Source organism: Populus euphratica, unplaced genomic scaffold (assembly GCF_000495115.2).
Source record: "Populus euphratica unplaced genomic scaffold, PopEup_1.0 scaffold73.1, whole genome shotgun sequence".
Taxonomy (NCBI): Eukaryota; Viridiplantae; Streptophyta; class Magnoliopsida; order Malpighiales; family Salicaceae; genus Populus; species Populus euphratica.
The window spans coordinates 267632-284819 of NW_011499895.1; the positions used below are offsets into that span (position 1 = coordinate 267632).

Below are 17188 nucleotides of genomic sequence, written 5' to 3' on the forward strand. Positions count from 1 at the left end.
GACCTTTAACTTTCTGTAGTGAGGAAAGAGAGAGAGATGCCAGCCTGACTTAGACGACGGAGGCCTTCTCCGCCGCGAGTTTGTACTTGTTTTATAAGTAGAAATCAGCATTGGGATTGTTGTGCCAGCTTCTTACTCTTCCAGGAGATCAATGATCTCCAATAAACATGCACCATCCACTAATAGAGCAACGAGTATTGGGACATTCAGCCCAATCAACATCACAATACAATAAGGCAAAGAAGAGTATTGGTAGGAAAGAACAACCCACGACTATGTGAACCTCTGAGATATCGAATGATACGACGAACAACAGCTAAATGTAGATGACATTGAGATTGCATAAACTTGCTAACCTGCTAAATCGCAAAAGAGATATTAGGTCGTGTGATCGTCAAATAATTTAGGCTCCTAACTACTTGACAAAACTCGGTAGGATTAGGAAGGAGGTTGCCTTCCTCGCGACAATATTTCACATTAACCTCTAAAGGAATATCCATATAAGAGGTTTCTTGAAGACCTGCTAAAGTAATCAAATCCTGTGTATATTTATGTTGATTTAGTAATATACCAGAGGGATCAACATAAACCTCCATCCCCAAGAAGTATGTAAGCGAACCAAGATCCTTTATATGAAACAAGGCCTGAAGATGTTGTTGGAGACGAGTAATCAAGACGGAATCTATCCTAGTAATAACAATATCATCAACATAGACAAGGAGAAAAATAATACCCGTAAATGTCTTGTAAAGAAACAAGGAGGAGTCATGCTTTACTGAAAATAAAATTGAAGGAGGAGTAGTCATGCTTTACTGAAAATAAAATTGAAGCAAGATGGCTTGAAATTTATCAAACTAGTTTGTTTCGGTCCATATAAAGAGCCTTTCAACTTACAGACATTTGAGGAAGAATTGGTGATGACATTGGGAGGTGGTGTCATGCAAACTTTCTCCTTAAGATCACCATGGAGAAATGTGTTTTTGACATCTATTTGATAAAGCAACCAACCTTGTGAAGCAGTGATAGAAATAACAATCCGTATTGTAGTCATTTTAGCGACCAAAGCAAAACCCTTCTCATAGTCCACCTTGTATTCTTGTTTGTTACCAAGAGCAACCAACCATGCTTTATATCGATGAGCAAAACCTTTCTCATAGTCCACCTTGTATTCTTGTCTGTTACCAGGAGCAACCAAACGTGCTTTATATCGATCTAAAGTCCCATTAAAATGAAGTTTGATTGAGTAAACTCTAAGTCCTATTAAAATGAAGTTTGATTGAGTAAACTCTCTTACAACCAATAACTTTAATAGTTGTTGGGCAAGGAACAACATTCTAGGTATGATTATCTTTAAGAGGAAGAAGCTTGTCTACCGTGGCATCCCACTAAAATTCATGCTTAACTGCCTTGAAATAACATGTAGGAATTGGAATAGATGACAAAGTAGCATGAAATGATGTAGGAGAAAATCCATTCCAATCACGAGGACAAGAGATTCAAGTAGAATGGTAAGGAATTGGGTCAGAATCCAACTCAATCACGAAAGGCATCGTCTAAATAGGCTTAGATGGGATTAAGAAGAGGTAAAGTTGGGCATTGTTGTTCATACACAAATCTAGGCTTGAATCTTTCAGGAGTAGAAGACAAGTCATCAAAGCATGAAAGAATAAGTATCTCAAGAACAGATGTAACATGAGTGGGAAAAAATTTTTGTTTTCAAAGAAAACAACATGACGAGATATACAAAATCTATTAGAGAATGGATCATAGCAAACAAAACATTTGTGAGAAATACTATAACCCATAAAAGCGCATTTAACTGATTAAGCAGACAATTTGTTGCATTCATGAGAATGTAAATGAACAAAACAAACACAACTAAAGGTATGCATGTCAAGATAGCGAGGATGTAGATAAAGACAATAATGAGTGTCAAATTTCATAACACTAGAGGGTAATCTATTATTTAGATGGATTGCCCTGGACATAGCTTTAACCTAAAATTTAAATGGAACAGAAGATTCAAGCAATAATGTATGAGCAATATCTAGTAGATGATGAATCTTACATTCAACAACACCATTTTGTTGAGGTGGATATAGACAAAAATGATGGGAGACCATGCTTTTTTGGTTAACAAACTCATGAAATTCATGAGACATATATTCCCCACTTGAATTAAACATTAACACTTTAATACCTGAAGAAAATTGAGTTTCAACATATTCTCCACTTGAATCAAACATTAACACTTTAATACCTGAAGAAAATTGAGTTTCAACATATGTAACTTATTGTTGACAGATAAAATACCTCAAATTTAGAACAAAAAAAATAAATCCTGGTATATTGGTTGTAATCGTCGATGAATGTAACAAAATATTTCTAATGTGCATGAGATATAATTGGAGAAATGCCTCGCATGTCATTATAAACCAAATCAAAACATTTTTCACCATAAGTATTACGAGAAGGAAAGGAAAGAGACTTACTCTTTCCTAATTTGCATGTGGAACAATCAAGAGATATATAGGATGAAAATTGATCTTTATTGCCTAACAAATTGGAGTTTATTAAATGAGATAAGACAACCGGGTTAGGATGACCTAAATATTTGTATCATATTTCACTTTTATGGTTTACAATAGTACAAGCCATAGAAATAACTGGAAGAATGGAAAGGTGCAGAAAAAAACAATTGTCCAACTTTAAACCCCCTCATGAGTACTTTTCTCTACACCTGATCATGCACAAGACAACTATTACAAAAAACAAAACATCACAGTTGTCATCAACCAACTGGTTTACTAATATAAAACTGGTGGAAAGTTCGGGAGATACAAATACATCTCTAGCAGAAAAATTAACATCTCTTACATTATGAATAGGTAACTGACTACCATTAGCAATTGTAATTTGTAATGATCCCGTACATGGTTGAATATTGTGTAGAGTGTTAGCATAACTAGTTATATAATTATATGCACCAAAATCAACAAACCAAGATTTTACCTTGAAGTCCCAAGGTTAAAAAAGAAAAAATAATCATCTACTCAACCATCTCAGGAGTAAGGACAGATGAATCATCACCAGTTAAAGATGAAGAACCAATTGTAGCCTGATAGTAGTTAAAGATGAAGAACCAACTGTAGCCTGATAGGCATTAGTTCGGCGATTATGAGAACGGATATGACAGTCTCTGATAATATGTCCAGTATCTGATAATATGTCCTGGTTTTTTGCAGTGATTACAATACTTCTGCACACAATGGGTAGCAATATGTCCATATTCCTTGCAGCTATTACATTGAATGAATCACATTGAGTGAATCATGAAGTGCTGTAGAAGATCACCTCCTTTTATTAATGTTGTGTGAGTTGGCATGTTGTCGGGCAATCATTACAAAGAAAGAATAGTTATTTTGAATGGAGCCCTATTTCACTTAAAACCAGAATTGGAGGTTTTGATTTTTCTTACTTTTAGAGTGACTAATGACTAGAGATGCGTTGCCGAAACCCCCACCCCCTGGCAATTCATTATTACATGTTTACAGATGGAGATTTCATCTTTCTCACTACATGAAACTAAAAGACTTGCTACTGCTTTGAGATCAGTAGTGACAACAGCCAACTACTTGATGAGCTTGTGGGCATAATCTAGAGTTTTAGATTAAAATTTGAGCTGTGTGGCTGGAAAAGGTCCTACATGTTGAGCGATTGAAATAGTGAGCTTTATACTATTTCAGTGCCTATAATATCCTTGTATGAGAATAATATTTCTACCATTATGTTGTGCTTTTGATGTATTTGTTGCATAGTGTTCAATAATTCTAGTGAGGCTTCACACTTTATGGAAGCTTTACTATTGCCATGCAGAAGTTCTATAGACTGGCCCAGAAAAATAGTTAGAATAAACTATTGTTCCATCAAATGTGTTGCATATTTATTCTAGTCGTTAAAACTATTTTCATCTGGTCCCTCTACTCTCATGATTGTTTTTTACTTAAATTTTTGTACAGGCTATGTACATCCGGGTTAAGCGTAACAAGACAACTTACTTTATCCAGTGTGATCCAACTGAGAAAACTCTGGAGATTAAGCAGAAATTAAATGTCCTTATTGATCAACCAGTTAATGATCAGCGGTTGATCTTAGTGGGAACAGGGGAAGTGTTGGAGGATTCAAAGTCACTGGCAGAGCAGAAGGTAGTAATTACATTCCTTTTGACTGTTATGATGCTATATTTATGGGAGGCAAGACTCTTAAGATCTAGATTACTTCAAAATGTCATATTCTGGTGTTATTTGACTGTCTGCTATTCTGTTGAGTTTTTTTTTTTTTTTTGAGATCTTGAATAACTTCACATTTGCCTTGTTCAGGTGGAAAATGATGCTGTTGTGGCACTAACCTTGAGAAAAGGTTGCCCCCTTATCCCTTGATTTTCTTAATTTAGTTGGATACTTAATTTAGATAAGAACTTGGACATCTTCCTTTCTTACACAAAGCAAAGCAGTTAATCCAACTGCTTTTTAGTGTCATTGCATCCTTTTCTATTATTGGAGAGGGTTCAGCCATAGCATACATGACCTTTTTTTTATGAAATGGGCTTTTAACTAATGTTCATGGACCAACTCCAGTATGCAAATTTAGCCAATGATCTGCAACAAGGTCTCACTAAAATAGTTGGAAGTTGTTGTAAATCAGCTTTGACTTTTAAGACAATAGCTCTGAGATGGATACTGGCAACCTCTGTTTTCTTGCCTTTTTTTATGATAGAATAACAAGGTAAAAGTGAAACAGGTATTAGGCTTGTGATTAGCATGAAGTAGTTTCATCACACTCTATCCATGACTTGCATTTTTTGGCCGTGCGCGTGTGAAACTTATTTCGATTAGGAATTACAGTAATGAAATTTAAAAGAACTTGAAGTGGTTTGATATTCTTTTTCTTTCATGATTCCAGATGACAATGAGTTTGAGGATGTCAACATTGTGCGGCCTGATGATTTTTACCAGTCTCGTGATGGAGATGGTACAAATTGGTGACATAACTTGCTTGAAAAATGCTTGGCAAGTGCAGATATTTTTTTGGCTGATTGCATTTTTTGTAAGGCTAAATTCAAGTTCAATTGCTTCAAATTTGTTGAGCAAGGGCAAGATTGAAGAAAGAGGACTAAAGTTAAAAAAAAAGTTGGAAATATGGCAATTTTGAAATTGGGTGGAAAAATTATTTTGGTTCACTTTTTAAATTATAAACTTTTGGTCCTCCAATATTTCTAAAATTTAATTTTAATCTAAGATTTTATTTTTTTATTTTTAGTATATATTTTGAGAGAAGAAAGAGAAAATGGTTATATTTTGGTGGCAAAGTGGTTATATTTTGGTGGCAGAGAAATAAAATCTTATTTGATCTCGATTTTGTTCATGAAAAATATTAATTTTAATATTAATAAGTTTTGTCTGATGAGAAGCTTAGCTTATGTATTTTTTGGTAGATGTTAGCTCAAGAATTTTTTTTATTTCATGTTGGTATTGGTTGTTCAATGTTATAAATAAAATTATTAACATATCTGAAGTATTTTCTATGTATTTTAGATTAAAAATAAAGTTTTTAAAGAAAAAATATAAAATTTGATTTTTCAATGATCTTGTGGTCACTGAAAATTAAATTAAGAGAATTTTTTATTTGTGTTTTTTTTTTATTTGACTTAAATAGCAGGCAATTATAAACAAACTATTAGGGAGGGTGGGCAACCCTAATATTGCAAAAAAAAATATATATATATATATATATATATATGTAAAAAAATTAAAATAAAAGGGCATGGTGGGTGGGCTAAGCCTATTCTACGAGTCAGGTTTTTTAATGGGTTTATCAAGCGTTTGACTTATTTGTTCTTTATATATATTTATATTTTTTTATTAACTTGTTTCCATCCTTTGTTCTTTAAATTTTTTATTTTATTAAAAAAATCTCATTTTGTTATTGAATTTTAAAAAAAATAGGTTGACTTTTAGTTTAGTTTCATACGGCACCTTTTTCAAAAAAATAAAATACTTTTTTGATATAAAAAAAGAGTGTAATGTACCTTGTTGCAATGTAATTAAATGAAAAATAAAGAGTTATTAGACCTAGTGGGATGCATGACTTAAAACTTGGGTTTCACATGTTAATTTGAATCATTTTAATATTGTTTTTTTTTTCAAATTGAGTATTTTTAATTTTAATTTTGTCCAATTATATTCAATTTCATCAGATTTTGAATTTATAATATGCTAATTTTTTATCTTGAAAAACACATTGATGATGCCTTGATACTTTTCGTATGTTTGAAAAAAGAAATTAATTCAACCAATTTTTTATGTGTGTTTTTTATTTATTAAATGATTAAATAAAAAATTAATTTTAAAAAACAAAGTTATTAATCACAATTGAGTCCATTACCCCTATGTTATGATATTACCCCTATGTTATGATATTATTTATCTTGACAAATATCTATCTTTTTAATTTTTTAATTAAATCTTTAGTTATTATTGTTTATGATTTTTTTTTACATTTATTATTATAAATAATTCTTGATTTATTTATTAAATTTATGCATATAATTTTTTATTTGCATTTTTTTTTTGGGTGTCTTAACACATAATGTAAATACTTGCATATTTTTTTTTTGTATTATAAAAAAAATTATTTACTCCGTGACGAAGTGCTGGCCACGTAGCTAATAAGGTCTTATTCCTTACCTAGTCCTGGCTCAATCCTCTAGTGCACCAATCTTATGCCGGGGCATCTTGAACCTCGTCTCTATTCGGACCACGCCTTAGATCTCAAATTAGGTGTCCTAAACCCAACATCATCCCAACCCTTGACAACCTCAAACCTGACCTTTAAGCATCATGGATCAGATTCAGTCTTGAATTTCAGACTTAAACACGATGGCCCCTTGCGTTATCATACATGGTCTTGGCCTCACCTTTTATTAATGTCCCAGGACTCAAAACTAAGGGTCTTGAACTTGACTGTAGAATACCTACCTTAACCTTTTGAGATCTTAAACTTATCTTGACTCAACACTCGACATTTCAAGTATGTATAGAAAAAAAAAAAAAGTATGTATAGAAAAATTGTTAGAATTTAAAGTATATTAAATTGACACATATATTTGATGCACTTTAAATTTAGTGAATGGATATACATGTTTTCATTGTAACTTTCTCAATTGCTAAAATACCTTTCGTGAAAAAAATTTGAATATGAAGACATTATATATATATATATATATATATATATATGAGATAATTTATGTATATCTTAATTAATTCTAACTATAAAATTTATAAAATTTAAATTAATAATTTTTAAAAGATAACTCTAGAACCTGAGTAATTAAACTATATCTTTAAAGATTCAAATAGCTATATTTTTAAAACCATGAGAGATGGATATTTTAGAAATATTACATGTATTTGGGTTAAATATATCAAGTAACCAAGGTTGATCCGTGTCATTAACCAAGTCTAAGAATACTACCAATTTGGTCATGTTCCTTTAATTTGAAACTATAAAGAGTGGCGATCCGGAGCAAAGGAGAAAGCAAGCAATAATGAGTCAATATGACAACATGTGTGAGAATACTACTCTCACACCATCAGCTTCCAAAAATATTCAAGAATAAGTCTCACTCTCTATCATCTCAAAGTTCATCACGCTTTATAATTTAAGAATAAAGTGAGACTTTAAATTTTCTATAAATAGCTACCATTAATCTTTCATATAAATTTACTATAATAATAAACTTGCATTGCTTAAATATTCACTTGCAGTAATAGTTAAATTCATAGACTGCATCAAGCATGAGTCTCCTATTACATTGTTTAGAATGACACACTAATTGAATGGTAACTATAAATGAATTGAACAGTAATTAAAAAATTAAAGTTTTGTAAACATTAATCCAAATTTTTTAATTATGGGTTTTTTCGTAAAAACTCAAATAAAAGATTTCCCAACCTCCAAAACATGCCTGGGGATTTAAAATTTATAAGTTGAACATAAAAAATATAATTGCTTAGAGATATTGTACCTTCAAGATTCCCATTGTTAATTTTTTTAGTTAAATCAAGGAAATAAAACATATATCCTAATGATTTAACAATAACTAAACGCACCACCCATAAGTTTTGAAATCTCAATTCAAGAAAGGAATGAAAACATACATTTTGTTGTCATGTTTCGAGAAATCAATGCCAACACCAAACCATGAAAAGAGAAGATGATAAAACGGCTAAATTTATGTTTGGTTTTGTCTTAAACCATGAATTTGTTTTTGGGTGTTTCTTCCAGATTTGTGTTTCATGGAGAAAGCGTGAGATAAGAGAGAAGGTGAGCTTCATGATTCAAAATTTAATGCATGACAAATCAATAAACATAGTTCAATATTTCTTTATTTTCTTTTTATTAGCACTTCGTGGATGAATCAAGCAAGACTACTTCGGTATTTCTCTGGGTTTTTTTTTATTAGTATTTTAATTCAATGTTATCAAAATAGAGTTCTTTTTTCCTTAGGTTTTTCTACATTTATCTCCATGTATTAATTTAACATTATTTTTAAAAAAACTAGTATATTGATTTGTGCTTCATAGCGGATCAATAAACATCCACTTAACTTCTTATTAAACCTAAGCATCTTGAATTTATCTTGTTGACATGTCAGACCTAAATATCTTGAATCTAGCGATTATACCAAACCAAAACGTAGTATTTTAGGTCTAGCAATCATGTCAAACTCGAAATACTTGAGTTTAGTGGATATACCAGATCCAAGACATTTTGGTTTGGCAACCAAGCGAGATTCAAGACAAGCAAGGCATGTTGAGCCCAAGATATCTAGATATAGCATGCCCAAGTTTTTAGGTTTGGCGACTACACTATGCTCATGTTTTTTTTTAAAAAATATAGAAATTCACTTATAATTATTTTAAAAACATATTTATTTTATATTTTTAGCTTTGTTTATTTAACAAAGTATATTTATATCTTTTCTATATTTTTTCTTCTATTTTATAACTTTAACCATGAGCATCCCAAAAAATCACTTAATTTATTTTTATTAATTTCTAATTTTAATAAAAAAAAATTATTTATAAAACTATACAAATTGAAATAACCAATAAAACAATAATTTTTTTTTTAAAAAAAAAACTTGTTTTGTTGTAAGTTTTTTTCCATAAAATGCACGGATTGAATTACTTATGCTCTCATTATCCAAAACTGGGGTATTATACAAAACTTTATATGTCGTGAGAAGAACTGTGGACATACCGAGGTAACTTTTATTAATTTATTTTAGTCATCATATGGGTTTCTGGCGGATTGTATTTTTTTAAGGCTAAATTTAAGCTTAATTGCTTCAAATTTGTTGAGCAAAGATTGCAAAATTGACAAAAAAAAAAAAAAAGAGAGAAGAGAAAATATGGTAGTTTTGAAATTGGGTCAAAGAAATTATTTTGGTTCGCTTTTCAAATTATAAATTTTTGGTCCTTCAATATTTTAAAAAAATAATTTAGATCTAAAATTTTATTTTATTTTTAATGTTTACTTTGTGAAAAACAAAGGGTTATATTTTAATGATAGAGAAATAAAGTCTTAACTGACCTTGATTTTAGCAATAACTTTTATTTCAGGAGGAGTTTAGTCTAGGTTTTTTTTTTACTCTTCACTTTATTTAAAATGATAAATCTGAGCTAACTTTTTTAGGTTAATTTTGAGATGTTTGAGTCTATAAATAATTTTATTAATGTATTTGAAGTATTTTCTAGATATTTTAAGTTAAAATAGACTAAAAATAAAATTTTTAGAAGAACAAAACATACAAGACTTGATTTTAGTGATTTTATGATCACTGAAAATTAAGTTAATAGATAACGTGTTATTTGTGTAACCTTTTTATTTGAATTAAAGAGCATATAATTATATACATAAAAAAAAATATCTACAGTGATTTCCACGGAACATTTAATTCGTAATTGTTTTTGCGTGATGTTAAGTCTGTAACGGGTGATGCCAAGGTGTAAACACAACTTTTTTTATTGATATATAAATATGTTATTCTTAACCATCACTGCTAATCCGTTGTAGTATAGTTGGTCAGGATACTCGGCTCTCACCCGCGAGACCCGGGTTCAAGTCCCGGCAACGGAAATTTACATTTTGTATTTTTGCTAATACAAGGCCAGTATCGTAATTTAGCATTCTAACCCTAGTTACATCTTATATAAAAAGAAGACTAGATTGTTTTCCTTCTCCAGTCCCTCCCGCCTCCCGCAGCCCGCAGCAATGGTCTTTCTCATCTCTTCTTCTCGTCATTTGCATTTCTACATCATTGTTGTTATTGTTGTTGTTATTGCTGCTTAGTGTTGTTGTTTTTGTTGTGCTTAAATCAGGCTTCAGAGAAGAAACTATCGAACCCAATGAGAGAGATCAAGGTCCAGAAGTTGGTCCTCAACATCTCTGTCGGGGAGAGTGGTGATCGCCTCACCCGTGCCGCCAAGGTTTTTTCCTTTTCTTTTCTTTCTTTGTAAAATCAACGAAAACTTAAATTTCAGCAAGTAAATAAATTGCGAACTCTCTATTTATTTTCGTTTTGGTTTGTTAGGTCCTTGAACAGCTTAGTGGTCAAACACCAGTCTTCTCGAAGGGTATTTGTGTTTCTGCTGTTGTATCTCTATATGTTTTATAAAAAAAAGATTACTAATTTATTTGTTGTGTTATATTGAGCAGCTAGGTATACTGTGAGATCTTTTGGGATCAGGCGTAACGAGAAGATTGCTTGCTATGTCACTGTGAGGGGAGACAAGGCTATGCAGTTGCTGGAAAGTGGGTTGAAGGTGAAGGAGTATGAGCTTTTGAGAAGGAACTTCAGTGATACTGGTTGCTTCGGGTTCGGTATTCAGGAGCACATTGATCTTGGCATCAAGTGAGTTTTTCTATGTTGCTTTGTTGTTAATTCCATAATCAAGTATTGTGCTGGGTTTATTGCGATTGCTTCATAGTACTTGTTATGCATTTATGATGGAATGAATTCAGTGGGTATCAGTGGATTGTTAGGGCTTTAATGCTTTTTGGCTTAAGAACGGTAGCATCTCAAACGCTTTGAGTTCAAATTGAACACTTCTGTTTGTGTTGTAATCTCTTTTCGCACATGTTACTCTATAGTTATTGTTTGATACCTATTCTAACTTAATGGTTTATGGATAATTCTTTTCAAGTAAGAGTAATGCTGTTGTGATTACAGCCTTAGGATTGCCATATTTTGTAATTGTGGATTTAGTTATGAATTAGGTGCGCATGATTGTGCAAAGCACAAATGTTGAATGACCCTATATAGGAGGATGTGTAGTGTAGTGATGTAGCCTTGCTTAATTTCTCTTATGTTAAATATAACGCTTCTAACAGTACTGATTATTAAGTAATAATATCAGTTCACATTATATCTTGCACGGTGAATTCTGACATGAAGTTTTCTGTCACGGGCTTTTTATGCTCTTGTAATTCTACCATGTTGAAGTTGAATGTGCCAGGGTTAGGTTTGGTTTGACTTGGTACACTGTTTTTGTAATTAACTTTGCTATTTCTTTCTCGACTACCAGGTACGACCCTTCTACAGGTATTTATGGCATGGACTTCTACGTTGTTTTGGAACGTCCTGGATACCGTGTTGGCCGCCGTCGTAGGTGCAAGAGTCGTGTTGGAATTCACCAGAGAGTTACAAAGGATGACGCAATGAAGTGGTTCCAAATCAAATATGAAGGAGTCATACTTAACAAGTCCCAAAATATTGGATCCTAGTTCTTTTCCCTTGGTTGAGTTAAAAGTTTTTACTAGTTACATTTGGCAGGATTGTGCATCTGAATTTAAAATTTTGTTGATGAGATTTTTTAATTGGTAGCATCTGTTGCACACTTCTTGATTTTCTTGCTCCCCATTTATGCTCGTTGGAGTAGATTGTGCAAATATCTTGTGTTCGGTATTCTTTGCCTGAACTGCAGTTTGTTATTTGAGCTGGGCTCCATGATTGATGTGTGCATGCTGGCCTGCATGATCATGAGATCATAAAGGGAGAAATTGTAGATGCTTTTCAACAGTAGTGAGCCGGATGCCCTCATTCAGTGAAAAACAGTTGGCAGTGTATTGAACTGCTATGACCTCGTATAGGGTATTTGAGTGATGCGTCTGAGGATGACCGCATATAATGGCCGGCAGATGCAAGTAAGAATCACCAATCTACAGTGATTTTTTTCTCTAAGTTTTTTTAATTTAATTATTTCACATTTTGTAAATTTATAAGTGAACTTCATAATTTGTTTTGTGCTCTTTCCTTTTGGGTTTTTGTGGTCTGATAAAAGGGTCTTGATATTGAGTTGGTTCATGATTTTATCAAGATTAATTTGGTTTGATTATTAGCGATGATTATAAATGTTAGGATGAAAATTGGAAGTAAGGTGAAATAGCAATTATTTAAATAAAAGATGATTTTTTAAAAAAAATAATTTGTCCTTAATTTGTTTTTGACCATCAAGCCTTTTTTCCTTCAAATCTCCTTTTACCTTGTTTCGGTTGATGACTCAACTTTATGATTTGGCTCGTATTCCGTTCTTTTTAAGTTATCCGAGACATTGGTGGGATGGTTCTTGATTTTTCAATAAAGAATTTAAATAAATGATATGATTTTGTCCAGAACTGTATTTTTTTCACTTCTCAATCACTGGGTTTTAAAAAGGAGATGGTAAGGGTTTTTTTGATTTGATTCTGCGCGCAAAAATGATTAAGCTGTTTTTCAGGTGTGTATGGAGATGTTTTGGGTTTCTTATTTTTCCTTTTTTAAGTTAGGATTAGTTTTTTGAGGTTGGAAGAGTGTATTTACAAGAGATTGTAAAAATAGATTAAAAATGGTGTTTTGGGGTCAAATATAAAATAGCTTTATTTTCCTACTTCTGTCTCTATGCAACTACCTTCGCCAAAAAAATATTATGGCTTAGTTGGTTTAGGCACTGCAGGTCCATGAACTTAGGCTTGCTTATTTTTAAACGCTGATATACATTAGGTTTTGTTGACCCGTGTATTGGTGTTTTTCTTATTTATTTGTTTTTTTATAAATTGAATAATTTAAATAATATATATTCTTTTCAATTTTTAAATTTATTAATATTGTATTTTAGATATTATTTTATTAAGTTTCATTTAGTTTTTACTATGTTTGACAACAATTGTTTTTTATCCAAACCTGTTATAATCATTTTTTTTATTTGATTACTTTGTCTCATCACAGATTTATATTATATAATTAAATAAAATATAATTTTATAATAAAAATAAACTTATTGGACTTATTCAAGTCCATGATCAAGACATGAGTTTGTTTGTTGGATTGACCTGATGGAAGATATAAATTTGTTGGTTGACATGATCTGAATTTTTTTATATCAAGTTATGGATTTGTTAATTTTTAAGGTTGTTTTTAAACTTATCAGATTGATCAAGTTTTCTTAAGTTAATTATTACATGGTTGAATTTGAAATCTCATCTAAACATGGATTTAAGTTGATGAGTTTTAAAGATGATCAATTGAATAAGGTTACAGTTTTTGGTTTAGAAAAAAAAAAAAAAAAAACATCAGTGAGACAGACATAATAAAAAATTTCTTTACATTAATAAGAAAAGGAAGAATTTTGCTAGGAAATTATTCCATTTCAATCAAATTTAAATTATTGTTCCTCTTTTATATATATATATATAAAACTAGTGCCATATAATTAAGATAAGAAAATCACGTGATCATATATTTTTTTGAAGCGCATGTTTCTCAACTTCGTGACATGGTATTTTGATTTTTTTTTAGCATTTATTTATTATTGACACATATAATCCTCCTTTTATTTTGTTAAACATGTATTCGATTTTAAGTTAATAATTATGATTTTTCTAATTGCTTGAAGATACATTAACAATATATATTTTTTTTTAATGTTAAAAAAATAGCCCGACCTGTAGGCCTCTTATCTGGTTTGTCATCTAAACATGTTTGGTATTTCCTTTCTTTCTAGAAACATGAACAGTTGAACACTGTATCCTCGTAGCTCCAAGGTGAAAGTTTGGAGTTCAGCCATTGAGACCTCTGACTTAAGCAAAAAGAGTTGTTTATTGGTCCACTACACCATTCAGAATGGGTTTAAGCAATTTAGTAAGCAATTTAGTATTGTGATAATTGTTATGGTTATGATTTGAAAAAAATTATTTTATAAAAAATGTTTTTAATTGAGATTAATTTCAAAAATATATATTTGATGAAGATTATAATTGAAATTAAGGTTGAATAAAAAATAATTTAATATATTTAGCTAAAAGATTACTTTTTGAATTGAGATTATAAAATAATTAATATATATATATATATATTAATATTGATGGTTTTTAATTTAAATATTGTATATTTAACAACTATTATTATATTATAAAATAAATAATATTGATATCAAATATTTTTTTATTATTTTATTAAACTATGTGAAATTTCATTATGTACGGAATCTATCCAATAATAATAATATTCTTCATAGTTTCTTAAGTGCGCAACAACAAAAATTGAATTTTTTGTTATGTCATCAAACAATCTTTTTCTAATTTTTTGAATAAAATACAATTACAAATAAAAATAAAAATTAAATTTTTAAAATTGGATTGGACCTGGTAAGAACATAATTGGGTTTATGATCAAATTTTATAAATACTAAGTTATTAATTGATTTTCTTCTAATTTATATAGTGTTACTAAATAATATTAAATACTAGTTTTTTAAGTAAAATATAATTTAAAAAAATAATTTTTTTAATACAAATAGTTATTCACCTAGCATTGTTCATGTGAATAGCACACAGATGAATTATATGTAGCTGGGCACTGTTCACTCCCAGTGAAGAGTAACAGTGCCCAAGTGAAATTAATTCAACTGGTTGTAGACATGAGACGCAATTTTTAGTTGGTTCTCACAAAACAGTGTTTCATCAAAAATATACAGGGTCCCATATGAAAAGCAGTTAAGTTTTTATGTTAAAAGCAGAATTATCATGTAAACAAATATCCTCAAAGTAATTTTCTTCATTAGCTATAAAAACTTCACTTTTATATACTTCTATATTTCCATCAATGTTTTTGTTTTCTTGTTGGATTAAAGTTATTTCTTCACCAACTTAAGGTGTATAGAAAAGCAAAAGTCCATCGGAATTAAAGAATTTTTATTTTATTTTTTTATACATTAAATAATTTAGAATAATATATATATATATATATATATAATTTCTTTTAAATTCTATGATTTATTAATAATGTTTTTTAGATACTATTTTATTAAATTCCATTTAATTTTTACTCTATTCGATAACAAATGTTCCTTTTTTTTCAACCCATCATAATCAATTTTATTTATTTATTTGATTACTTTGTTATCATTGCTGATTTTTTATTATATAATTAAAAAAATTAAAAAAAAAACTTACCGAACCCGGTCGGGTGCATGACCGAGGTCACAAGTTTGTTAGGTTGATCTAAATTCAATCAATGTGTTGCCACCTTAGTCTTAATAAAATAAATATCATCTTGATTTTTTTTTTTAAGTTAAGCTATGCTTACACCAATCTTGTGGGTTGACTTTAAACTTAACAAGTTAATCGGGTTAGATTATATTAATTTTCATATGATTTAATTTGAAATCCGACCTCAATAAGAATTTAGGTCGGAAGATTTTAAAAATAACCAACTGAACTGAGTTAAACTTTAAAAGAAAAACAATTTAGAAGATAAAAAGATTTTGGTTAAAGTATTTTTTTGTCCTTGTATTAAATTATCATGATGTTTTTTTCTTGCATGTCTTTAAATGCATTTTGTTTTTATTAAATAATCAACATAGAAAAAATTGTTATGTTTTTTTAAAATTAATTATATTAATAAGAAAAGGAAGATCTTTTCTAGCAAATTATTAGTTTCAATCAAATTTAAATTATTGCTCTTCTTATTAAAAATATTAGTGTCATATAATTAAGTTAACAAATTAAATGGCTTCTCGCAACATATAATCATATATCTTTAGAAGTTCTTGATGTTTTTGCAATTTTAGTTGCGAGAACTTCACTTTTATATTTGCATATGATTTTTTTTATTATTGGATTATAGTTATTTCTTCACCAACTCTAGTCATATAGAAAGCAAAACTCCATTAAAATTTCAAAAAAAAAATACTCCATTAAAATTTCAAAAAAAAATATTGGATTTGGTTTATAAAACATGTAATGGAATTTTTAAATGCTAAATTATATGTGAGGTCCTCTTACATCTAGGGTTAAAATCATGTTGAGTTTTATGATCCAACATGGACATTTTAACATCAAGATATTAATATATTTTAAAACCTAATTAAAAGTGAATGAGAAATTATTCTTAAAGAATCTTTGGATAACAAAAGTTTCATACCCAAAATAGTTTTATGGATTGGATAATAGACACGAGAGATCATGAGTTTAGGCTTGGGTTTAGATAATGATAAATATTTTCTATTTAGTTCATGTTTGATTAGTAATTTCTTTTAGTACCTAAAATATCTTAGTATATGAACCAATAAATTAATTAAGTGATTAAAATCTATTATTATGAGTAATTTATGAACTATGAACACTCTTGAATTATGAACATCCATGAGTATTTTCTTATGAATTATGAACATTCATGAATTCTAGATATTCATGAATTACATGCATTAATATCTTGATTTATAAGTTCTTTAAACATATATCTTTGATAAGTGGAAAAATATCAATGAAATTTCTTGAGTTTTTTTCTTCATTTATTGTTGACTTTTGTTAGACTTGTTATTCTACTTTATAGCTTAGGTTCAATCTTTATAAAGAGGTATTGAGTATAATTCTTTTGAGTTTGTTGAACTTTGTTTAGGATTGTATCTAAATAAGGTGTTGTTAAAATCATGTGAAACTTATTAAAAAAATCATTAAGCACAAAATGAGAAGCAATAAATCTTTAAGGGCAAATAATTGATCATTAACAATAATAAAAATTCAGTGAACAAGTAAATGCTTTACATGCTTTTACTTTAAATATTATTTCAATATATATTTTAAT

The 17188-nt window shown here is 29.7% G+C and overlaps 2 protein-coding genes and 1 non-coding gene across 4 annotated transcripts in view; all 3 read left to right on the forward strand.

The window, feature by feature from the left end:
• LOC105131887 (Ubiquitin-like superfamily protein) overlaps positions 1 to 5051 on the forward strand; it is a 10574-nt gene extending 5523 nt beyond the window's left edge. For both annotated transcript variants that reach the window (XM_011035080.1, XM_011035079.1), the window contains exons 3-5: positions 4020 to 4205; positions 4380 to 4419; positions 4963 to 5051. In XM_011035080.1, coding sequence (XP_011033382.1) covers positions 4020 to 4205; positions 4380 to 4419; positions 4963 to 5045 — 309 coding nt within the window. In that variant the 3' untranslated portion in view covers positions 5046 to 5051. The remainder of the gene's footprint in view (positions 1 to 4019; positions 4206 to 4379; positions 4420 to 4962) is intronic.
• Positions 5052 to 10130: 5079 nt separating this feature from the next.
• TRNAE-CUC (transfer RNA glutamic acid (anticodon CUC)) lies at positions 10131 to 10203 on the forward strand. The gene has a single exon. It is a non-coding gene; the product is annotated as a tRNA-Glu (tRNA).
• Positions 10204 to 10232: 29 nt separating this feature from the next.
• LOC105131888 (60S ribosomal protein L11-like) lies at positions 10233 to 12073 on the forward strand. The gene is made up of 5 exons (XM_011035081.1): positions 10233 to 10341; positions 10446 to 10553; positions 10658 to 10700; positions 10783 to 10978; positions 11652 to 12073. Exons 1-5 carry the CDS (start codon positions 10339 to 10341, stop codon positions 11848 to 11850), a joined length of 549 nt encoding a protein of 182 aa, XP_011033383.1. The 5' UTR covers positions 10233 to 10338; the 3' UTR covers positions 11851 to 12073.
• The last annotated feature ends 5115 nt before the right edge of the window (positions 12074 to 17188 follow it).

What these genes read in the sequence shown, in the direction of transcription:
- LOC105131888 (XM_011035081.1), top strand. An exon ending in AACACCAGTCTTCTCGAAGG is followed by an intron (nt 10,701 to 10,782) that starts GTATTTGTGTTT and finishes TATATTGAGCAG; the next exon opens with CTAGGTATACTGTGAGATCT. An exon ending in CACATTGATCTTGGCATCAA is followed by an intron (nt 10,979 to 11,651) that starts GTGAGTTTTTCT and finishes CTCGACTACCAG; the next exon opens with GTACGACCCTTCTACAGGTA.